This window comes from Molossus molossus, unplaced genomic scaffold, assembly GCF_014108415.1.
Source record: "Molossus molossus isolate mMolMol1 unplaced genomic scaffold, mMolMol1.p scaffold_m16_p_8, whole genome shotgun sequence".
NCBI lineage: Eukaryota > Metazoa > Chordata > Mammalia > Chiroptera > Molossidae > Molossus > Molossus molossus.
Genome location: NW_023425402.1, coordinates 102,703,426 through 102,724,984, shown reverse-complemented (window position 1 = coordinate 102,724,984; position 21,559 = coordinate 102,703,426). Strand labels below are relative to the sequence as shown.

Here is a 21,559-nt window from a genome sequence, read left to right as displayed (position 1 = left end):
CGATGTGTCTCTCTCACATCGATGTTTCTGTCTCTCTCTTCCTCCTCCTCTATCTCAAGATAGATACAAAAATGTCCTCAGGTGAGGATTAAAAAAATTTTTAAAAAGCAGACTACAGTGCACTGAGAAAAAGAAACAAGATTGAGACAAATGAAAACTCTGCCCAAAGATCTTGCTATGAAGGAATAAAAGGACCAATAACTAGAAAAGGACACAAGGTCAAAGGCAAGTTTTTATTTTTTATAAGTGTGAAAGGCTTAAGCAACTTAATAGGAAAACGTGGGGTCGTCAAAAAGGAAAAGATTAAATACAGGAGAGAAACAAGCAGCGACACCTCTTCCTAAGCCTGACCGAGGCTTCTCTGGAGAGGGAGCGCGCTGTCCCGGGGCTGCCCTGCGCCCTGCGGGGCGTTGAGCAGCATCCCTGCCCCCAACGCTCACTGGACACCAGGAGCACTCCCAACCCCATCCCAGATGTGACACTGTCTCGACCTTGCCAAATCCCCTCTGGAGAAGGAGGGGACAAGATCTCGCAGATTGGAAACCACCGGCCCAGAAGCAGGGACCAGATCGTTTGCTCAGCGAGGCTGCTGAGACCGAGTGCTTCCCACCGACCGTTGTACCGGAAAAGAGGAGGGTCCTCTGCTGAGAGGGGAGAAGTACGCTCTGTGGCGAGCGGGGACGTTCTGGAATGACTCTGTGCAGAACGGGAGCAGCAGATGACTACAGAAAGCCCAACGGCCTGGGTGCTGGAAGTAGTTCCTCTTCTCTCTCCCGGTACGGGCGTTCCAGAAACAGCACCCTAAGGAACCTGAGCTTGAAGGGTGCGAGGGACCTTTAGCAAAACATTCATAACATTTTAAGGAATTAAATCATCCTCAAAAGGGTTCTCACTCTTAGAAGATACATGTTCCTGTTTACCAGAAAAATTTAGGGGTAAAAACTGAATTGATCTTTTCCCCCCCTGTATGTATAAATCATAATTCTGTACAGTCTTCGAGAGTAAGGTTTCTATATTTGTCCCAAATCCTGCCATTACAAACTTCTGATTTTTAAGAAATAAAAATGAAATAACCTCATTAATGAGGCAATACCTTTGATAAACTGTCATATTAACTTTCACATGCTGCTAGGTATTGGTCCACATGAATACTGTGCTCAGTGCAGAGGAAAAAACAAATACTGATCTGCGTCCTGAAAGCTTATCACAGCCCAATGCCAGAGTGACTGTCAGAGGGTGAAACGAGCTATCTTAAACTTTATCTTCTAAATGCAATCTCACAACTTCAAAACCCAGTTTGTTTTAACAACCTGAGCTGCCTCTACATATGCACACTGTTCTTGCTGACAGCACAGTGTAGGCCGTGGCCCTTAGACAAGGAAGAGACCAGGTGTGCAATAACATGTGCAGTTTTTCAACATTATCACCAAGGAAAGTGATCTGCAAAGAAATGCATCTCACTTAAAAACTCCCCACAAGTATTTATTACAAAAAATATGAAACTTAGCCCCAGAAATACTTCTTTCTTGTTCCTGGATCCAAAAACATATTGGATTTGCATTACCTTCCCCCTCAAGAGATCAAATGCATCTGAAGACAAAAATCTAAAATATGCTAAAGCAATAATGCCAGACACAATGGCAGATTCACATCTCTGATAAATAAACCTCAGAATGAGCATATGTTCAGGAGTCGAATGTTTATCCCACAAGAGCAGCGGTTCCTAACCTGTGGGTCGCGACCCCTTTGGGGGTCGAACGACCCTTTCACAGGGGTTGCCCAAGACCATTGGAAAACACCTATTTCCGATGGTCTTAGGAATCGAAGACACCGCTCCTCCATCCGTCTCCAGGTGAGTCCGCCCACATGCAGATACGCCACATACAACATGAGGAGCTGCATTCAACGGTCACGGCATTAGGACGATTGAGAACCACTGCACTAGAGAGAAGCTATAATGTTGTTTATAATCTCTGTGGTTAGTCTCACTTGTGAAATAGAAATCCTGTAGCGTCTACAACCATCTGAAGGTGTTCTGAATACTGAATGGTGGGTGCTTTGGGTGTGTTACCAATTCTCTTCCAAAGAAAGGAAATTCCATATTCTCAAGACCAACACGAACAATGACATCATTCAAACGTATTTCTAACTGCAACTTGACCTATACACTTGAGGCCTCATATGGTCTGATAACAGGTGTATTAAAGCCCTTTACCCAGAACCTGACTATACAACACTACCCGGGCCTACATCCAGTGGGTAAAAAGTCTGCTGGAGGCAAACATGTTCATACAGCAATCGGGATTATTTCTCAAGTTGCTATGTTATGTCTCTGTTCCTCCCAAAGGAAATCAAAATTACACCTGATTTGGGAACATGCTAAAAGGTATAAGAATTGAGACAGAGAATCTAAGTATAGTTAAAAAAAACAGTCTAGACATAAATAATTCAATTACAGCTAGCAAAGCCAAGGATTTCAGTATCTGGTTCATGTCTGAAAATACTGATTAAAAAACAACTCTGTATCTTTTGCTGCAAGTCACTAAATCAAATGACTTCAAAGCCAACATTAAGCAAGTCCGAATTTACTGGACACTTCCGAGTTCCGAGTTCAGTCAGGTTCTAAAGTAAACACACTTCTGAGACTGTTTTTATTTTTGTTGTTAGATACAAAATGTCTACAATCGTTGAGGGTACTTAGTATTAAAAATTCAGCAAGGCCATGCATTGGTTTCCATGATCACCCATAATCTTAAAATCTATTATTCTAACATACTTGGGTTTCAAAGCATGAAAGCTCGATATAAAGTTCCAGTTTTTCATCTCAAACACAAGTCTTGGTATATTGAGATGCTAAACAATGTTTGCTCTTTTCTTAAACAATTTTTGTGTACTGGTTTGCTGTTTCATTTTCTTTTAGTTCTTATTTCATTGTCGTTTTCTGAATTATTTCCCATTGTTTCCTTAATTCAAAACAGATCATTGTCCCCTTAACATTTTTTAAAACAAAATTGTATTTTAATCATCTGAAACAAAAATTAACTGGGCCCGCTGGTGTGGCTCAGTGGTTGAGTGTTGACCCATAGATTCCCAGTCAGGGCACAGGCCCAGGTTGTGGGCCCGATCCCCCAGTGGGGGACATGCAGGAGGTGGCCAATCGATGTTCTCTCTCATCGATATTTCTCTCTCCCTGTCCCTTCCTCTCCCTACAAAAATCAATAAAGAAAAAAACCCCAAAAACGAAAACAAAAAACATTTTAAACAGAAATTAACTGGGTTTAAAGGTCATTTGCCTCAGCATGTTTCTAATGATTTAAAATAAGTTTACTGATAAGGTTAAAGTCAACCTAAAACAAATGGCAAAAGGAGTATCCCGTTTAACACCTGCATTAGGATTCCTTTCCCCTTTATAAAAAGCTGAAAATAAGGTCAAAATACAGTCGTAACATCCATAAAATTATGAACTAATAAATAATTTGGTCTACCTTGCTATTTTGAAAAATCCAAGAACTCAGGAACAGACACGGGGCGGGCTCGACTATGTAACAGGTGACTGCGCCTCAAGGCAAGTGAAGGCGGAGACAGAGGTCGGTCCAGCGCCAAGCAGAGGGGTGGAACCGCGCAGCATCCCCTGAAGAACCAAGAGCCCGCACACGCAAGCCGAGAGGATGGCACGGGGCACGTGCTGGAGCAGACACGCGCGTTTAAGTGACGGATGCTGCAGGGCCAGGATGAAGGGGTTTCGGACCGAATGCTGAGCTGTGGCTAGGAGTGGCTGCCTGAGAAACCGGGGAGGCTGGGGGCTGAGCGGGAAAGCGTCTGGGATAGACCAACGCTATCTGCCACCGTTGTGGGGGTCAAGTGTGTGTCTCTTGGAGGCCGGAGGAAACTGTTGGCACATCTCCCACATTTTTAAACCTCGCCCTAGATAAAAACCAGAGCGATGCAGCACAAGGAGGTAGCAAGTTCCGTACTGACAGGTACTGCAGTGCTGGCTTCCCCGGGCTCGGGTCAGTCCTATGCACATTGGCTCAATGAAGCAAAGTCCTTAACTTTGAAATGGTCAGTTTGATAAGAAGGCGTTTTGAGTTGTGCTTTACAAATTAGAACATCCCAGTGTGTGCCCACAGATCAGCCTTTTCAACAAGGCACGAAAGGCAAAACATTAAGGTTTCCTCTTGTTTGAACATTGAATATAAGGCAGGAAAGGTCAACAAGGGGCACAAGCCTGCCCACGGCAGCACTCTCAGCCACATCTCACATTGTCCTCGCTGCAGGCTTGTTCAGCCTCAGTGAACTTTTGGCAGCTCTGGCCCCAGCGGGTCTAGAGAAAGCAGCTGAAGCGAATGCACAAAGTGAACCCTGGTACTGATGCCACTGAGAGCACTGCTGGTAACTGCAGAGTCCTGTTAGGCTACAGAACAAGGCAGCAGCAGCAGCAGCGATGACTCAAGATGATTTAAGTCAGTACCTGCTCTGAGCTGCGCTCAGAAACATCACTGCTGTAGAAATTGCAGCAGCTGCCCTGCCCTCGTGCTCTGCGAATGCACTGAGCATACATGTTGTATTGATTTCTGCTTGTTAGAGAGTTTAAAGGAATTACGTTTCTAATGAAGTCTGAGTTGGCCCTGATGAGAAAATATCAGGCTTTAAAGATCTAATTCCCAAGTACAAGCTTGGGATGCGAGACTAGAATAGAGAAAAAAAAGAGATACTGGTTTTAAGTTGTCTGATTCCTGAGAGAATAGTCAAGTGCCATCATAAAAAGGCCAAAAGAAAATCTACAAAATTTGCTGAAGGTTCTTCGAGATGGTAAGTGATATATATGTGTGCGCATATGCACACACATACATAGTACATGTATTCCCAACTGAGTGTATTAGATTAGAAACTATGTTGAAATGTTAAATTAAAAATGTAAACAGCCAAGAAAAAAACAAAAGTGGAATAAGATCACTACTGAGCAACTGAAAATCATTTACATGAAAATTCAACCTGGCGCAACCACTCCCCACCAGAGCTCTGTTTAAGGTTCCTGAGCAGGTGTCTGACAAGAAACCCCGAAAAAAGGAGTGTGCTGCGTACCCACTTTCTTTTCTCACTGGACCACCGACTGCTTGAAGCTACAAGGAGTGGAGAGCTGTCTAATATGTTGAGAGCAAAGAAAAAAGCAGGAAAGCGTGACTATTTTGAAGACCTGGTTATACTATTCCTATATTCTCTTAAAATCGTTTTCATCTGTTTAGTGGTTTTGAAAAGAATCGAGGCCACACCCTTGCCCACAACTTGTGGACAGCTAGGGTAGCAGCACATCCCCAGAGGCTCGGGGACAGAAGGCCAGGGCCACTGCGTCAGAATTTGCTCTTCATCCAGAACATTCCCACATTCCCTACTTCTATCAGTTTAGTGGAATTGCTTTGGGGGTGAGGGGAACCCTTTTAGACTCTTTGGAAACTAATATTAGTTTAGAAATCAACCTTAGTCTGCCACTGATTAGAATGTGGACTTCGGATTTTACTTGTCCAGAACATAAAAGCCACGGTATGAGGAGAACTGTAAGCACACAGCTTAAATTGAAAGTAAGGCCTTTGAAGTGTGAGTTTGGGGGAAGGGATACTAGGTACTCAGACTTCTGCATTTAAGTCCCACAATTAAATTTAAAATAACCAATGTGACAAAGAAAGATCAGAGTTGTAACACAGTTTAAGAGATTGCCCTCTTCCATATTAAGCTTTCAAGGTAACAATTGTATTTTACATTATCACTAAAGAATCTAGCTGTAATTTTTTAAAACTCTGACAAGAAACTAAATTACTGCTTTACGTTGGAAAGAACAGATAACTGTAGTTATTGGGGCGCTCTGATTTCCAATGGCACCAAGATCCCTGCTGTGTGTCCCTAAACTGGCGACAGTGAGCGGTTAGACTTCAGAATCAGCAGTAGTCGGGCAACTTCACTCCTCTTCCCCAAACAGATCATTTCTTGAGGTCTCAAATTTTATTTGACAAACTTACTTTGGGACAAAGTGGCTCTGAATATGTTTTGCAAATTCCATATCACATAGAAAGGTCTAATAAAAATAAATGTTTCAATCATTTTTCTTTTTTTTTTTTTTTTTTTTTTATCCTCACCCGAGGACATTTTCCCATTTTTTTTGTACAGATAGAGTGGGAGGGAGAGAGAGGAAGAGAGAGAGAGGGAAACATCGATGTGGAAGGAACACATCGAGTGGCTGCCACCCGCACGACCAACCAGGGCCGGGGACAAACTGCAACCGAGGTACGTGCCCTTAGCGGGAACCGAACCCGGGTCTCTCCGGACCACAGGTGGATGCTCTAACCGCTGAGCCAAACCGGCCAGGGCTTTCAATCATTTTTCTAAATGTGGTTTCCTATACAGTGGCTTGAGACAGACACGTTTAAGAGGGTAGTTTATTTTGGTGATTAAAAAACATTTTTTTTTGGCATGAATGTATTCGTGGATAAAGTATAAATCTCATCAGTCTTTTTTCAGGTCCTCCTGGGGAGGGGCCTCTGAAAACTTTAGTTTCTACTACCTTGTATAAGGAAATCAGAAATGTTTTTAACCACCAAATTTTTACTCTCTGGACATAGACAATTAACAAAGGAAGCTTTCTAATTGTTCATCCTGAAATTAGATCACAGCTCTCTCCATGACAGGCAAGCCACTAGCTAAAGGCATCCGACAGCTGTGTTTAAGGGTTGGTACTGAGGACCAGAACACAACTACAGCTCCGAGTGGATGCACTGCAGTCAGAAAAGCTGTAGAAGACCCGTTAAGGTCCAAGAAGCACACGACTCCATTCTCTCTCCTCCCCCGGGCTGGGTTGTAACATTTATTAACAAATAATCCCTTAATTATTTGCACTTAATATACGATACTGACTCATATGTTGCATGTCCCCACAGCCTCCATTACCCACTAATGACAGTTGCAACGATAGTGACACCTATGTAGGTCGCATGCCAGCCAGTGTTCTGAGTGTCCTGGTACTCTTCAAATAAAAATCAGAATTCTCTGTTCAATTTTCTGTAAAAGTTTTAAGGGGCCTTGTTAGGACACTTAGTAAAGACCTATAGAGCCGTGTAACTTGAATTTAAGTCAGGTGCAAAGCTGTTTTTTACTTGATCAAATAGATTTTGCTGGCTAATTCTATAAAATAAGAGAAATGCATTAAGGTTATAATACTAGATAAATAAATAGTAAACTGGTAATTTATTTAGTAAATAAAAAAACTTCTAATAAACCACTGAAATGGCAAAGTGATCGTCATCATTTAATTAAGAGGGAATTTTAATGAGCAGATAAAACAGAAAATGCTACTTGTAAAAGGCAAACAAGCGAAATGGAAAGGCACACACTGCACATTTTCAGGTTAGCTGTATGTAATGAGGTCTAAAAAACCTCCACTTTTTAAAAAGCATTTATTTTTTTAATGCAAGGATAATTCATAGTAAATTGATTCTCTGCTATATAACACTATCACTGGGCTTTGAAAATTCCTTTAGTTCGAGTATTACTAAAGAAACCTAAAAGTATGGGCATTACTAATTCATCTAAAAACTTAGGCAGTGCTACTGTATGTAACAGTTTGCAATGTATTTATTAGGGATTAAAATTTGATTGTTGTGATATCCAAGGTAATTTAAAACTGGAATTCTATAAAGATTGCTTTTGTCACTCTAAAATGTACTCCCCCCCCCCCACTGTGTTTTCAAATGTAAAAGGTCTATTTACTTGGATCTTAAATGGTTATAGAACTTAAGGTTACAGGCTGTTATTAAGTGTGTCCTCCAAAAATATGTTGAAGTCCTAACTCCTAGTATCTCAGAATGTGACCTTCTTTGGAAATGTGGTCATTGCCGATGTAATTAGTTAAGATGAGGTCATAATGAAGTAGGGTGAACCACTAATCAAATGTAACTGTGTCCTTGTAAGAGGAAAACTGAGACCCAGACACAAACAGGGAAGATGATGTGAACACACACGATGGAGGCTGGCCATGTGACGACAGAGGCAGAGACTGGAGTGATCCAGCTAGAAGCCAAGGCACCGCGATTGCTGAGAGCTACTGGAGTCTGGAAGAGGCGAGGAAGATTCTCCTCTAGAGCCTTCAGAGAAAGCATGGCCCTGGCAACACCCTGATTTCAGACTTCTAGCCCCTGGAACTGCCAGAAGATGACTTTCTCTTGTTCTAAAACAAACAGTTTTTGGTATGTTGTTACAGTAGCCCTAGCAAACTAATTATACCAACCACATAGTAAAAAGATGCTCTTTCGGAAAGGTATAGCATAGCTTTGAAGTCAGCAAAACCTGGGTTCAAACACCCATACAAATCAAAAGCTATGTGACCATGGACTTTGAGTTTGCTTCTCTATTTGCAAAAAAATAACAAATCCTATCAAATAGTATATTTCTGAAGATAAATTATATAGAAAGTCTGCGACACAGAGGTTAAAAGTATTAAGAGTCTCCACCCCCAAACCCTTTTTCCCTGTAATGAGAATGCATTTTAACCTGTGGTCATAGACTATTAGACTAACAATTCAATAAGTAATATAAGAACAGAGGGCTCTAATTAAAATATTACTAAATAAATTTTATTAAAAAAAACAAACAAACAACACACATTCCTAAATGAGGTCTTAATGGTTTTGCTACTTAGAAATCTCTCTTTATCCAGGGTATGACCACAGTGATACAGATGGGATGTTTTTCAGAATTTTCTGAGCTACAAAGTGCCATCTTCTCTTAACTAACAGGCTCAAAGTAATATCCATTACCACAAAAAGAAAGATCAGTCTTAAACAAGAGGTATCCTGTTACCCTTTCAAAGGTTCTTTTATTTATTTAATACAAGTCTTCTGATTTTACTATATTCTTACTGATGTGTAAACTGACCCGAGTTCAGTAATAAACACAAGAGTCATGTTATTAAAAAGACTGTTCAAATGCAAGAACATTTTATTTCACGCAATACTCACAACATAAGCAAAATAACTGCCTTTGGCAAGATTAGCAGAAATAGAAATATAACTGACAAATATGATAAGCATGTTCTCCTGATGTGTGGATTAGGCAGTAATATGGCCATAATCTGTCCAAAGACTCTGGAAAAGGTGACCAAAGGCCAACACAAGGACATGCTCTGATTAAACCTTACATAAATCTAAGTTCGGTGAGTTGAATAGAAGACTTGAAAAGAGAGAAAACCAAGAATCAGGTTATATATTCTAATAAAGTAAAAAAACTGCAAATTAACCACTGCACCCATAGACAAAGGCTAGTCTCTAAACGCTCTGAATTCAAGTGGTGAATTAAGACTAACAATGAATGTTTATGTGTGTAACTTTACATATCTCATTTAACTCAAGTCACAAAGTATTCTTTTTTTTTTTTTTTTTTTTTTTATCCTCACCCGAGGACATTTTTCCATTTTTTGTTCAGGTAGAGTGGGAGGGAGAGAGAGGAACAGAGAGAGAGAGAGAAACATCGATGTGAAAGGGACACATCGAGTGGCTGCCACCCGCACAACCGACCAGGGCCGGGGACAAACTGCAGCCGAGGTACGTGCCCTTAGTGGGAACCGAACCTGGGTCTCTCAGGACCGCAGGCCGACGCTCTAACCGCTGAGCCAAACCGGCCAGGGCCAAAGTATTCTTAATATAGGAGTTTTATACACAAGAAAAACAGGTACTAAGTTTTGGCTACACATAGTGTATAAATGCCAAATGTTAGAAAGAAGTGGTCAAAGCCACAACCTAAAATGTAAATTGGCAAGCAATTACTGGCTCTGCTTTACATGTATTAAATCATTTTAAAGGATAAAAAAGTTTTTTGTTTTTTTTTTAATCCTCACCCAAGGATATTTTTCTGTTTGTTTTTGTTTTTGTTTTGTTTTTTTTATCCTCACCCGAGGACATTTTTCCATTTTTTGTTCAGGTAGAGTGGGAGGGAGAGAGAGGAACAGAGAGAGAGAGAAACATCGATGCGAAAGGAACACATCGAGTGGCTGCCACCCGCACGACCAACCAGGGCCGGGGACAAACTGCAACCGAGGTACGTGCCCTTAGCGGGAACCGAACCCGGGTCTCTCAGGACCGCAGGCCGACACTCTAACCGCTGAGCCAAACCGGCCAGGGCAGGATATTTTTCCATTTATCTTCAGACAGAGTAGGATTTTGGTGTGTGGGGGGTGGGGGCTCAGGGAGAGAGACACACACACATTGACTGGTTGCCTCCCACACGACCCCAATGAGGGCCAGGAACCAAACTGCAACCGAGGTACATGCCCTTGACTGGAACCGAACCCAAGACTCTTCGGTCCGCGGGCTGAGCTCTAATCACTGTACCAAACCCACCAGGGCAAGGATAAAAAGTTTTGAACTTTTATTTAATTTGTGGGAAAAGGTGTTTTCAAAAAGAAATCTTATTTAATATCAAAGCAACAGAAACCTGCCTCAAAAATAGGGAGTTACGCCCTAGTCGAGGAGCACAGCTGGCTAGAGCGTCACCCCAACATGCCGAAGTTGTAGGTTCGCTCCCTGGTCGGCCACATACAAGAGGCAACCAATGAGTGCATAAATAAGAGGAACAACAAATTATTGTTGTTTTCTCTCTCTCAAAAAAAAAAATCAATAAATAAAAATGTTTTTAAAATACCAAGTTATTTATTAAGAAAGTCAACAGTATTATGCCATGGTATAACCTTAAGAAAAAACAATCCTGAACACAGAACCTAAGAAAATGAAGCTGCAGTGATTGTTTACAGTAAAAATGACAACCCCATGTACACTTGTAACCATGAAAACACAACTCAAGTTCAGTGTTCAACTGCAGTCTTACCCTATAAGCTTGGGGGAGTGTTCAAGTTTGTTTTTCTGCACAAATTTGCCTTTTCTAAAGAGAAGAGGAACAGCTGGTGAGCCTCTGTGATGTGTGTCTGGCACTTAATTAGGCGGTACAGACTAATTTTTTAACAGACCTGGGTTTCAATCTTTGTTCAAATATTTACAAGTTCTGAGACCCTGTGAAGTCATTTGTGACTTAGGTTTCTCTTTAGTAAAATAGATATTAAAATAACTACCTCAGAGGATTGTCATGGGGATTGCATTATGCAGGTAATAAAATTATTCTAGTTTTTGTTACATAAACATGTCCATTAAATATTAACTGTCATCAATAATTTTTTGAAAGTATAACCCTGCAGATCGGCTGTTAAGAAAGGAGCTTAGAGGTGCAGTGATTTGTTCAATGGCATACATCTAGCAAATGCGAAAGCCAGTTCTGAAAACCCAAAGACAGTAAAACCTGTGCTGTCCTAAAAAGCATTTCAATGTTGTTAGTCTTTCCCCTTGTTCTTCCTGCATCTTCAAATGAGAAAGCATATTTCATAGACGCAAGGCATTTAAATGCTGGAAATGACCTTAGACATCATCAAGCCAAGGGGCAGGCAAACTGATTTCAACACCGACAAATCAAATTGACGGTCTTTGTCTGAAATGGTGGGTCAAAAGGAGGCTGGAGTGCTATGACGGGAAGGCCTTGAAGGTTCTGAGAAGGGAAGGAAGAAAACCAAGACAACACAGCGACAGCCGCCCAAGGCAGGGTGAGTTGACCGTGGTGTAGCTCAAGCAAGTGCTACATATCTGCCACTGCTTTGCAAGTGTAACATGTTCATTAAACTCATCTAATTCTCAGAGCTCAGTCATAAATTCCAAGTTCACACTCTACCATGTGTTGAACTGGGTACATAAGCCTCTCTCAGCCTCCTTCATTACAGGTCTCTACTCTCTGACATTTCTCCTACACTACAGAGTCAGCCCACTAGCACACTTCTACCCCTTGGTATACTGTATTTTACAAATTACTTAGAACATTTGTTCTACATCTTGACTAGAACAAGACAGAATAACTCTAAGTGTACACACAGTATGAAAAGAGTCCCTGAAAGAGGAGAGAATTAAGTAGAGGGAAAGAAAATGTCCGAGCAAAGCTCATGCTAAACACAATACTGATTTGCATTAGTTTTTTTTGCTGTTGTTTTTTTTTTATCCTCCTGAGGACACTTTTCCATTTTTCGTTCAGATAGAATGGGAGGGAGAGAGAGGAAGAGAGAGAGAAACATCGACGTGAAAGGGACACATCGAGTGGCTGCCACCCGCACAACCCAACCAGGGCCAGGGACAAACTGCAACCAAGGCACGCGCCCTCAGTGGGAACCGAACCCGGGTCTCTCCGGACCGCAGACCAATGCTCTAACCACTGAGCCAAACCGGCCAGGGCACCCCGTGTACACTTTTAACCATGAAAACACAACTCAAGTGTAGTGTTTAACTGCAGCCTTACCCTATAAGGATAAGCTACTACATCTTAGTAGTCCCACTAATAACACGACTTCTAGTCCCTGATAAAGTTAATGCTCAAGGCTGTGTCCCAAATGGGGTCTTTCTATAATCAAAACATTTAGTTACGTGACATTAAGTACATTTTTCTTTAAGGTATCCTAAGCAAAGTTTCGAGTCAAAAATACTTCTTACAAAACTATCTCATATGCTTCCTTTCATCCTTTCTGCTATAATTCATTTTTAAATTAATGCATGAGTTTAAAACATCTGTAATAATGGATTTCTTTAATATTTATTCATTCTCCAACACTAGTTGCCACGATTAAGTATCTACTTTATGGAAACACTAAAAATGATTGTGTGCCCTCAAGTATTTTACTTTTTAAAGTATTTTAAGAATCTCAAGTATATGGTATGTTAAATATTTACATATTTTAATATAGCTAAAATGGTGGTATGTGGGGCTTTTAAATATATATATACATATACAGTCGTCCCTCATTTACTGCGGTTAATCGTTCCAGACTCTAGCGGTTGCACTTGGCGTTGAAGGATCCATGGGGTGCTTGAATACATATGTCTACAGTCCATACGTACAGAAATTTTAATTGTAACTGTAATACAGGGGTGTATAATTGACTCAGACAACCGAGCGCACACTTTATCATTTTCACTGTCTTGATCAACTTTTTAATGAATATATTTGAAAGAAAACACAATAGACTGAAGCGACGGAAGTCAAAGCGCAACGTGGCAAGGAATGAATGTACACACAGGAAGGTAGGGGTGTGTGTGTGTGTGTGTGTGTGTGTGTGTAAATATGTACTGCCCCAGGAGATTCTGCACTAGTAAGTTTGTGGTGACCCCATGAATCCCCAAATTTTCAAAGAGCTCCACAGGTGATTCTATCTCTTTCCTGAAAACCACAGAAATAGTGTATTTCAAAGTGCTTCCAATAAGTGTGCCTCTATTTAAAGTATGCCCACCCCCAAAGGAAAATAATCTGGGCCATTAATTTAAAATTCTAGTTCCAGAAAGTTTTCTTAGATCAAGGTATCTTACTTCTAAATTTCCTATTATAAACTACAGTAACCTGATTTTTTTTTCATAAGTGGAAAATATAAACCAACTTAAGTTATAGTTTAAAAGATGTCTTCTGTAAAACCACAGCATCAGCTAAAGAAAACATTCATAACTCTGTGCCACAATGTATTATTCATGATTACTCACAACAATGCGTTTCTATTTTACCTATCTTAAAAATATAAAGATATTGCTCTTCTTCTATATTATGTAAAATATTTAAAAAGAAAAATGTCAGTATTCTTTCTTTGAGTTAAAAGCCCTTAAAACATTTTATTAATATAGCACTCAATAAAGCAGTAATGATGAAGGCACATAAGATTATTCATTAAAGATTGTGCCCATCTAAAATAAATGTATGAAGTTCAATAATGAATACTGTATTTCTTTGATTCTAAGACACTTTTCATATTTTGACATTTCTGAATTAAGGATGGGTTTTACAATCACTGGCATGTCATATTGGAAACATTTTTAAAATTCTGAATGCTGCTTCTTACAATCAATGGCACCTTAGATCTGATGAACTGTGTTTATAAAAAAAATACGTTTTCCAATTAAAAGAGCCTTTTCTTTTTAAATGTAACACAATTGCCCCACACCCAAAACAACCCTAAATGTGTAGCTCCATAAATTATAATCTCTTATAGGAGTAAAAAACTGGCCAATAAATTTAATGAAGCAACTAAATGACAAAAGAAATGACTCTGGTAAGAATAAATTAAATGTTATCAATTATTATATAATTTCCAGAGGTTTTTTTTTGGTATGTGCCCCTAGCAGGAACCGAACCCAGGACTCTCTGGTCTGCAGGCCGACGCCCCACCCAGTGAGCCAAACTGGCCAGAGCAATTTCCCGAGTTTTAAGCAAATACTTTTATATTATTCCATCTTCCTATGCTCTCTAAGTATTTGTCCACCCTACGTATTGATAAAATGAGACTAAAAGACCATTGCACATATAACGTGCTACACATGACTACTTTGTGCCCTGGCAGGTTTGGCTCAGCAGTTAGAGCGGCAGCCCACAGCCCGAAGGGTCTTGGGTTCCATTCCCTGTCAAGGGCACACACCTAGGTGGCAGGTTTGATCCCCGCCCTGGTCAGAGTCCTGTGGGAGGCAACCAACAGATGTGTCTCTCTCTCTCCCCCCTCCCTCCCTTCCACTCTATCTAAACATCAATGGAAAAAGATCCACAGGTGAGGATTAACACACACACATAGACGGCTACTTTGCTGTAAATAAGTTTCTATCTACAATATAAATGATCAAAGTACAGTATATGCATTTATGCTAAGAACAGAAGCCACTGTTTAATGAAATGTTTAAAGACAAACACCATTTAAATATTAACGTCTATTAATACTGTAGTCTACTGATACTGCAGAAAGTCGTATCATCCTCCCTCTAACAAATCACAAATCAAAACACTATGTGACTTGGTGTCTAATGCAGACACTGCCTGCAGCACTGTAAATCATTTTATTTCAGTTAAGCTGTTCGGTTACTCCTTGAGTATTTCTAATTGCCAGCATTGTAATCAAAAGCATAAAAAATGTGACAGATCCTTTAGTTAAATTTATCAAAGACAATTAATTCTGTCCATCATTTTTAAAAATGGCGAACGTAAAGATCAATTTTGAAAATTCAATACGAGAATGACTAATATCCTTTCACTTAAATATTACACAACAAAACAAGGTCAACATGAGAATAAGTACACATCACTTTTTTCCCAGCTATTTAGGAGCATCACACGTTTCCAAGACAGGTCCCTAGATTCTGCACTGACAACAGACTGGAAACATGCACCACAGTCTTCTGACCGGTGCAATACTTGTGCATATTCTGTTACTACGTTTGCACATGAAGGCCCAACAGTGATTAAAAAGCCTGGGATTAAAAGTCACTGACAAGTCTCACATTCTTTCCAAGTGAATGTCACTTAAGTTTAATGATAAATGCAAGTAAAGAGTTTGAGCGACATCCCAGTCAATGTAATTTCCTGGAAGACAAGGCAAATCTTTCCCAAACATTAAAACGTTGTGCCATTGTCATAGTTTATCCCGTTACCCTAAGAAAAAGATCTGTAACCAACTCTAATTATTGAACTAAACTGAATTACTTAAAAATAAACACAAAATTCCTCCTCATCCCCCTTTTCCAAGTAACAAGATAAATAAAGTACTATTTCTATTTCAGAATCTGTAAGAAGAAAAGACTTTATTTTTGGCCAGGAACTTTAAAGCTATGGCTCTTTAGATCATAAGGTAAACAAAAACATCAGATTTTAAATAGCTGGTAAGATCTTATTATGGTGGGGGGGAGCTGTTGACAAACCTTAACGTAAGAATTCTAGATAAATAGAGCAAATGATGAACTGTTGAAAATGCAGAGGAAACAAAATGACTATTCACAGGACTAAATGAAAGCCATCATTAGAAATGTAAAAACAAACACAAAACAATGGTTATATATGTATGCGTGTGCGTGTACGTAAAACCCAAGAGGCACAAACAGCAAATGAATGAAAATTAAGACAAAAATAACAGAAAATAAATAACAGGAAACCAAGATCAAATTTTTCTGCTACTCAAGTTTACCTTGGAGATTAATCTGAATAGTGTTACTCAGAGCCTACGAAACACACGATGGACACTTTGTTCCTGGTATTCAAATTAATGTTTTTAAATCCATCAACACCACGACACATTTTGTGCCATTAAGATTCTCCTCAGGCAAGTGACCAGCAAGTACTTTCTACTAGCACAATCTATGCAGAATTGTAAATATGGTGTGAGACAAAGCAATGCAAGCATTTACATGAAATTTGGGTCCAGGCTAAATCTGGCTTCATGCTTAACTATATATTTTTTAAATTAACAAACAACCAATGTATTTCTTATGTTCCCTTCATAACGGCTAACAGCTGTAACTATAAGTAATGTCAATTAGCCAAATTTCTCTAATTCTATCCAGTTTAAAAAAAATTTTATTATCTAAACTATCAACTTCTATTTTCCTCTGTATGAGTATAGACATACAGAGGAACAAAATAACCTACATGACTTACACAATAAATACACAGACTTTACATACAAACTAATGAGACTGCATGATTTCTATATCAAAGTACATGCTTTTTCCACCACACAGTTCTTCACTGCTGTTATTAAGAGTAATAGAAAACTTTTGCAACTAAGCACATGCTGCTCATGTTTCAGGATTTTAAGAATTTGTAGGTTAAAAAAATACAATTCCTAGAACACTGTTATCAAACAAGTAAGTTTTATTGGCATCTAAAAACAAAATTCACCCAACATTGAAACGTACTTTAATATTTATGCTGTTGTTCTTTTTCTTTTTACTCACTGCAGTATGAGGAACATATCACAAACACTTACTTTGGAGAAACAGAGACCATAGTGTAGATTTTACAAAATCACCTTTTAAAATCTCTGTATTGTGCTCCTCAAATATCTAGAGCCAGTCTTTGCATAAAATATCACAGCTTTGTCTATTACCTTAAAAGTCTGCAGCAGCCTAAAGATATGGATAAGATATACCACCACGGCTTGCTATTCTGAATTATATCTATTACCATATCCAACCTAATAGTAGTATCTAAAAAATCCTTTCTTCCATAGGAAGTCTCTGACAAGCTGTTATTCATTTCCTTGAAGTTAAAAGAATCTGGGGGCAACATTTATATTTTATCAGAAAAATAAAAAATGTTTACCTACCATGTTCATATTAAGAACAATGTCTATACAAGTCAGTTTACAATTAGTTTAAGAGAAATGTGAACATGAACATCAGATTAACTTAATTCTGGCAGACAAAAGTGAACAACTATGGTCCAGTCAGCCATTAATCTATTACAGAGAGATGACAACTTTACAAAAGGTATCTTTTTACCTACTGAGTGATGATTATGTCCCCTCAGTTTCTGTGCTTTCTACCACTGGTTCACTTTCTATATCAGCAACTGTGTCACTCTTCTCCTTGCTTATTTCACTTGACGATGTCAGTTTTTCATAAAGTTCAGGATCATTCTGTACTGGTAAAGGAGGTGGTTGAGCATGTCTCTCAGCATTTTCACCATTAACCTGAGGCATATTATCACCTTTTCGTTGAGAAGTGGCCCCTTCATAGAATTCAAACACCCGAGCAGGAGGAGGGGGGACCCAGGTGTTTTGAATTCTATCACGTCCAAGACGATTTCCATTAATTTCTCTGCAGAAATCAAAATCTCTGTCATCCCTATCCCTCTGCCTCTCCCAGTGTCTTCTGCGGTCATCAAAATCTCTGTGAACTTCTTGTCCAAATCCTCTGTTCCAAGGACCACTTCTAGGATCAAATCGATAGTTTCCAGACCGAAATCTACCTCTTTCTTCATGTAAGCCTTTTGGACCAGCAAAGACAGGTAGAGCCCGGTGTTCTCTCTCATCAAAATCTCTATGCCCCCAGGGCTTCTCTGGATTAAAACCAAAGTGGTCTCTTCGACCAAGAGGATCCATACCTGGCCTCACGAGATTCTCTCTAATATCTATAGGAGGTCTTCCAAAATGATCCCTACCATCTAACGGAGGCCTTCCAGGACCTTCTCTTGGATCTACAGGACGTCCAACCACGTCCCTAACATCCACTGGGGGAGGTCTACTCATGCTTTCCCTGGGTTCGATGGGAGGAAACCGGTAATCTCTATCTCCTTCCTGTTGAATGTTATCGTTCCCAAGCGGTATCCTTTTTTCCGGGTTAGTAATATTGTCTATACTTTGCCTTCCAGGGACTAGAAAAGGTCTTTCTGGCTGACTGAAAATATCTCCTGGAGGAAACGGGCCACGGGGTGGTGGATGAAGAGCTGAATCAAGTATCGATGGGGGAGGGATTCCTCGCTGGGGTGGAAGTCCAGGTTGCAGTAAAGGAAATCTTGGTCCAGGTGTCTGTGGTATTAGTCCTGGACGAAGGTCTAACATTGGCATTACAGGCATCCTTTGACTAGAGAGATTTAAAGGGGGTAAATTTTGAGGCCCAGCTGGTGGCTGTGTTGCCAAAAGTCCAGACGTATTTGGAACATTTGGTGGCTGTACTCCTATAAGTCCAGAATTGTTAGGGATATTGGGGGGTAGCACTCCCAAAAGTCCAGAACTACTTGAAACATTTGGTGGCTGTATTCCCAAAATTCCAGAGTTATTTAGAATATTTGGTGGCTGGGCTCCAATAATCCCAGAACTACTGGAAACATTAGATGGCCGGACTCCAAGAATTTCAGAATTACTTGATGCATTTGGTCTTTGAACTCCAAGAATTCCAGAATTGTTTGTCACATTTGGCGGCTGTCCTCCTAAAATTGCAGAACTACTTGGAATATCATTTGGAATCACTAAAATGGAAAGGAGGGGGGAAAAAACAAAAAATTATTATTCTGGTATGAAAAGGAAACTAATACTGTAATTTCTAGCAATTAGCTTACAGTTAATCAGCTATTTGTTTTCCCCAAAATTCAAAGTATACTGAACACTAAGTTGAAATTAACATGATCTTTACACGATCTTTAAGTTAACAAAAATGCCAGGTTTTATACCGATTCTCCACCTTTAAACCACAATTCTTAATATACTAACAGTGGTGCCAAAATAAATAAGTAAATAAATGACTTGCTTCTTTCATACATTATATTTATCTCTAGACCTGGCTAGATGTTCATTTTCATTGTTTTGTAATATTCATATTTTGTGCAATCTTATTTTGCTAACAAATACATTAAAGAAGTCCAGATTTGTTTTAAATAGAAATTTTAGAGGATAGTGATCTCTTTTCAAAAAATGCAACATTTCAACATCTGTGCATTAAACTGGTTACAAATGCATGACACCTCAGAATTAAACACCACTACAGAGAAGCAGTGCTTACAATTTAACTATGTGTTTCTGGGGATTTTAATTTTAGTTTACCTGATCTGGTGCTTTCACCAGAAGAAATCTGGTGGTCTATAAGATGAGGTACTTTTTCTTCAGGCTCTGCTTGTTTAGGGGGTGGATTAAAAACATTTCCAGCTGGCAGAGTTGAAGTAGCAAGACTGCTGGCAACAGAACCACCTGGTAAAACAAGGCTACCAAATCCAACCTCTTTCACAGTTTCTGGAGCTATGGATAATGGCGGCTGCACCAAGGCTGTTTAAAGAGTGAGAGACTATATTTCAGACTTAATTATCTCATCATTCATGTGCTAAGTTAAAATATTAACCATAAATAACAATAGCCTTGCCAAAGTGTTAAAATGACTTCCTAGCCTCTCTATCCAATTGTTTGATAAGATTGCTTAATTAATATGACATACAGTAAGTCCTCACTTAAGGTTGTCATAGGTTCTGTGACTTCAAAATGGTACAAAACAAACTTTCCCACAGGCCAGTTGATACAAACAAGAGTTAATGCCTATGATATCTCATAAACATTGTACCAAACAACACTGAATGAAACATTATTCGAGGACCTGTCCTTACAGGAATTCACGTCTGGTCCTATTTCATTTATAATGAACACTAACTTCTGGCAGCTTGAGTGTTTCATTGTATAGCATGTATTACCTAGCACATTATATAATAACTGTTGCTCAAAATGACAAATAAGTCACCATGAAGAGGATAAATTATATTTTAAAAACTTTAATTTTTTTAAATAGGAAAAGTTTTTTTAAGTGTTTGCACAAAAATGTTGAGTAAAATAAGGACCAGTAACTCAAGAAACTCCCAGTAATACAAAAATAAAAAAATTCAAAATTTTTCCAAGGATGCTAGTACATGTATGTCTGAATATACAGAAATGATTAGTGCAGAGTGACAAATATATATGAGAAAATATTTGCCCAATCCCCTTGAAATATATTCACAACTCTTTGTCAAATGAGGTTAGGAATCATCTGATGAGAGGAGATAAAGTGGACTACAAATAAAAAAAAAAAGGAAAACATTCCATTTAAAAGAATGCATAGAAAAGCCCCTATGTGTATTTATCATTTATGTGTTAAGAAACAGAACTTAAGAGGAATATAAAATCACAAACAATTTAAAATTTTAGTCCAATTTATATCACAACGCTGTTACATCATTTACTTGGGGATTTTAGGAACTACATTACCCTCACATTTAGCTCTCAATTATCTGGCAAACTGTTAGCACATAAGAAAGCTGTAAAATGGGTAAAACCACCTGGGATCACTTATGAAAATTATGAGAATTAAATGAGACCATGTGAGCAAATAGAAGAGTAACCGGAACACAGTGGTATTTCTCTTTCTCCATTATTTTTATCCTAAACTTTGCAAAATGAATACATTAAGAAGAAGTAATTAGGTAGGCTCTAGGATGAGTCTCTGTGAATGATGAATTCAGAAATGGCTTCTGAACACTGTTATAGTTTTCAGAAATAAACAATTCTTCCTAATTAACCAATAACAACAACAAAAAAAGAATCTTAAAACTATAAAGCAGAGTTTAGAGTTTAAAAATATAAGAAAAATGCACTTTATCAAAAGGGAAGCTCTCTCGCCCTGGCCAGTTTGGCTCAGTGGTTAAAGCGTCGGCCTGCGGTACAGAGAGACCCGGGTTCGGTTCCCGCTAAGGGCATGTACTTCGGTTGCAGTTTGTCCCCGGCCCTGGTTGGTCGTGCGGGTGGCAGCCACTCGATGTGTCCCTTCACGGCGATGTTTCTCTCTCTCTCTCCCTTCCTCTCTCTCCCTCCCACTCTATCTGTACAAAAAATGGAAAAATATCCTCGGGTGAGGATAAAAAAAAAAACAAACAAAAGGGAAGCTCTCTGTGATATACACTCTTTTTACAATAAAGTCCACTGGGCCAACCCTGGGCCAAAAATTAAGAAGCTCTCAGAAACTAATATAGTCATCGCAAAAGATACAGAGGTGCCCAGCAGTTTGGCTCAGTGGTTGAGTGTCGATCTATGCGCTAAGAGGTCGCCAGTTTGATTCCCGGTCAGGGCACATCCCCACTCAGGTTGTGGGCCAAATCCCCAGTGAGGGGCATGCAGGAGGTGGCCAATCTATGTTCTCTCTCATTGATGTTTCTATCTCTCTCTGCCTCTCTTCCT

The 21,559-nt window shown here is 39.4% G+C and overlaps 1 protein-coding gene across 4 annotated transcripts in view; it reads right to left on the bottom strand.

Annotated features, from left to right (window-relative positions):
- The window catches only part of SCAF8 (SR-related CTD associated factor 8), a 145,650-nt gene that overhangs the window by 45,170 nt on the left and 78,921 nt on the right, over positions 1-21,559 (bottom strand). For 2 of the 4 annotated variants that reach the window (XM_036249324.1, XM_036249322.1), the window contains 2 exons: positions 19,409-19,627; positions 16,723-18,837 (listed from right to left, as the gene is read on the bottom strand). In XM_036249324.1, coding sequence (XP_036105217.1) covers positions 17,384-18,837; positions 19,409-19,627 — 1,673 coding nt within the window. In that variant the 3' untranslated portion in view covers positions 16,723-17,383. Of the gene's footprint in view, positions 1-16,722; positions 18,838-19,408; positions 19,628-21,559 lie in introns of those variants that run through there. The other 2 variants (XM_036249325.1, XM_036249323.1) reach the window with 2 other exon arrangements.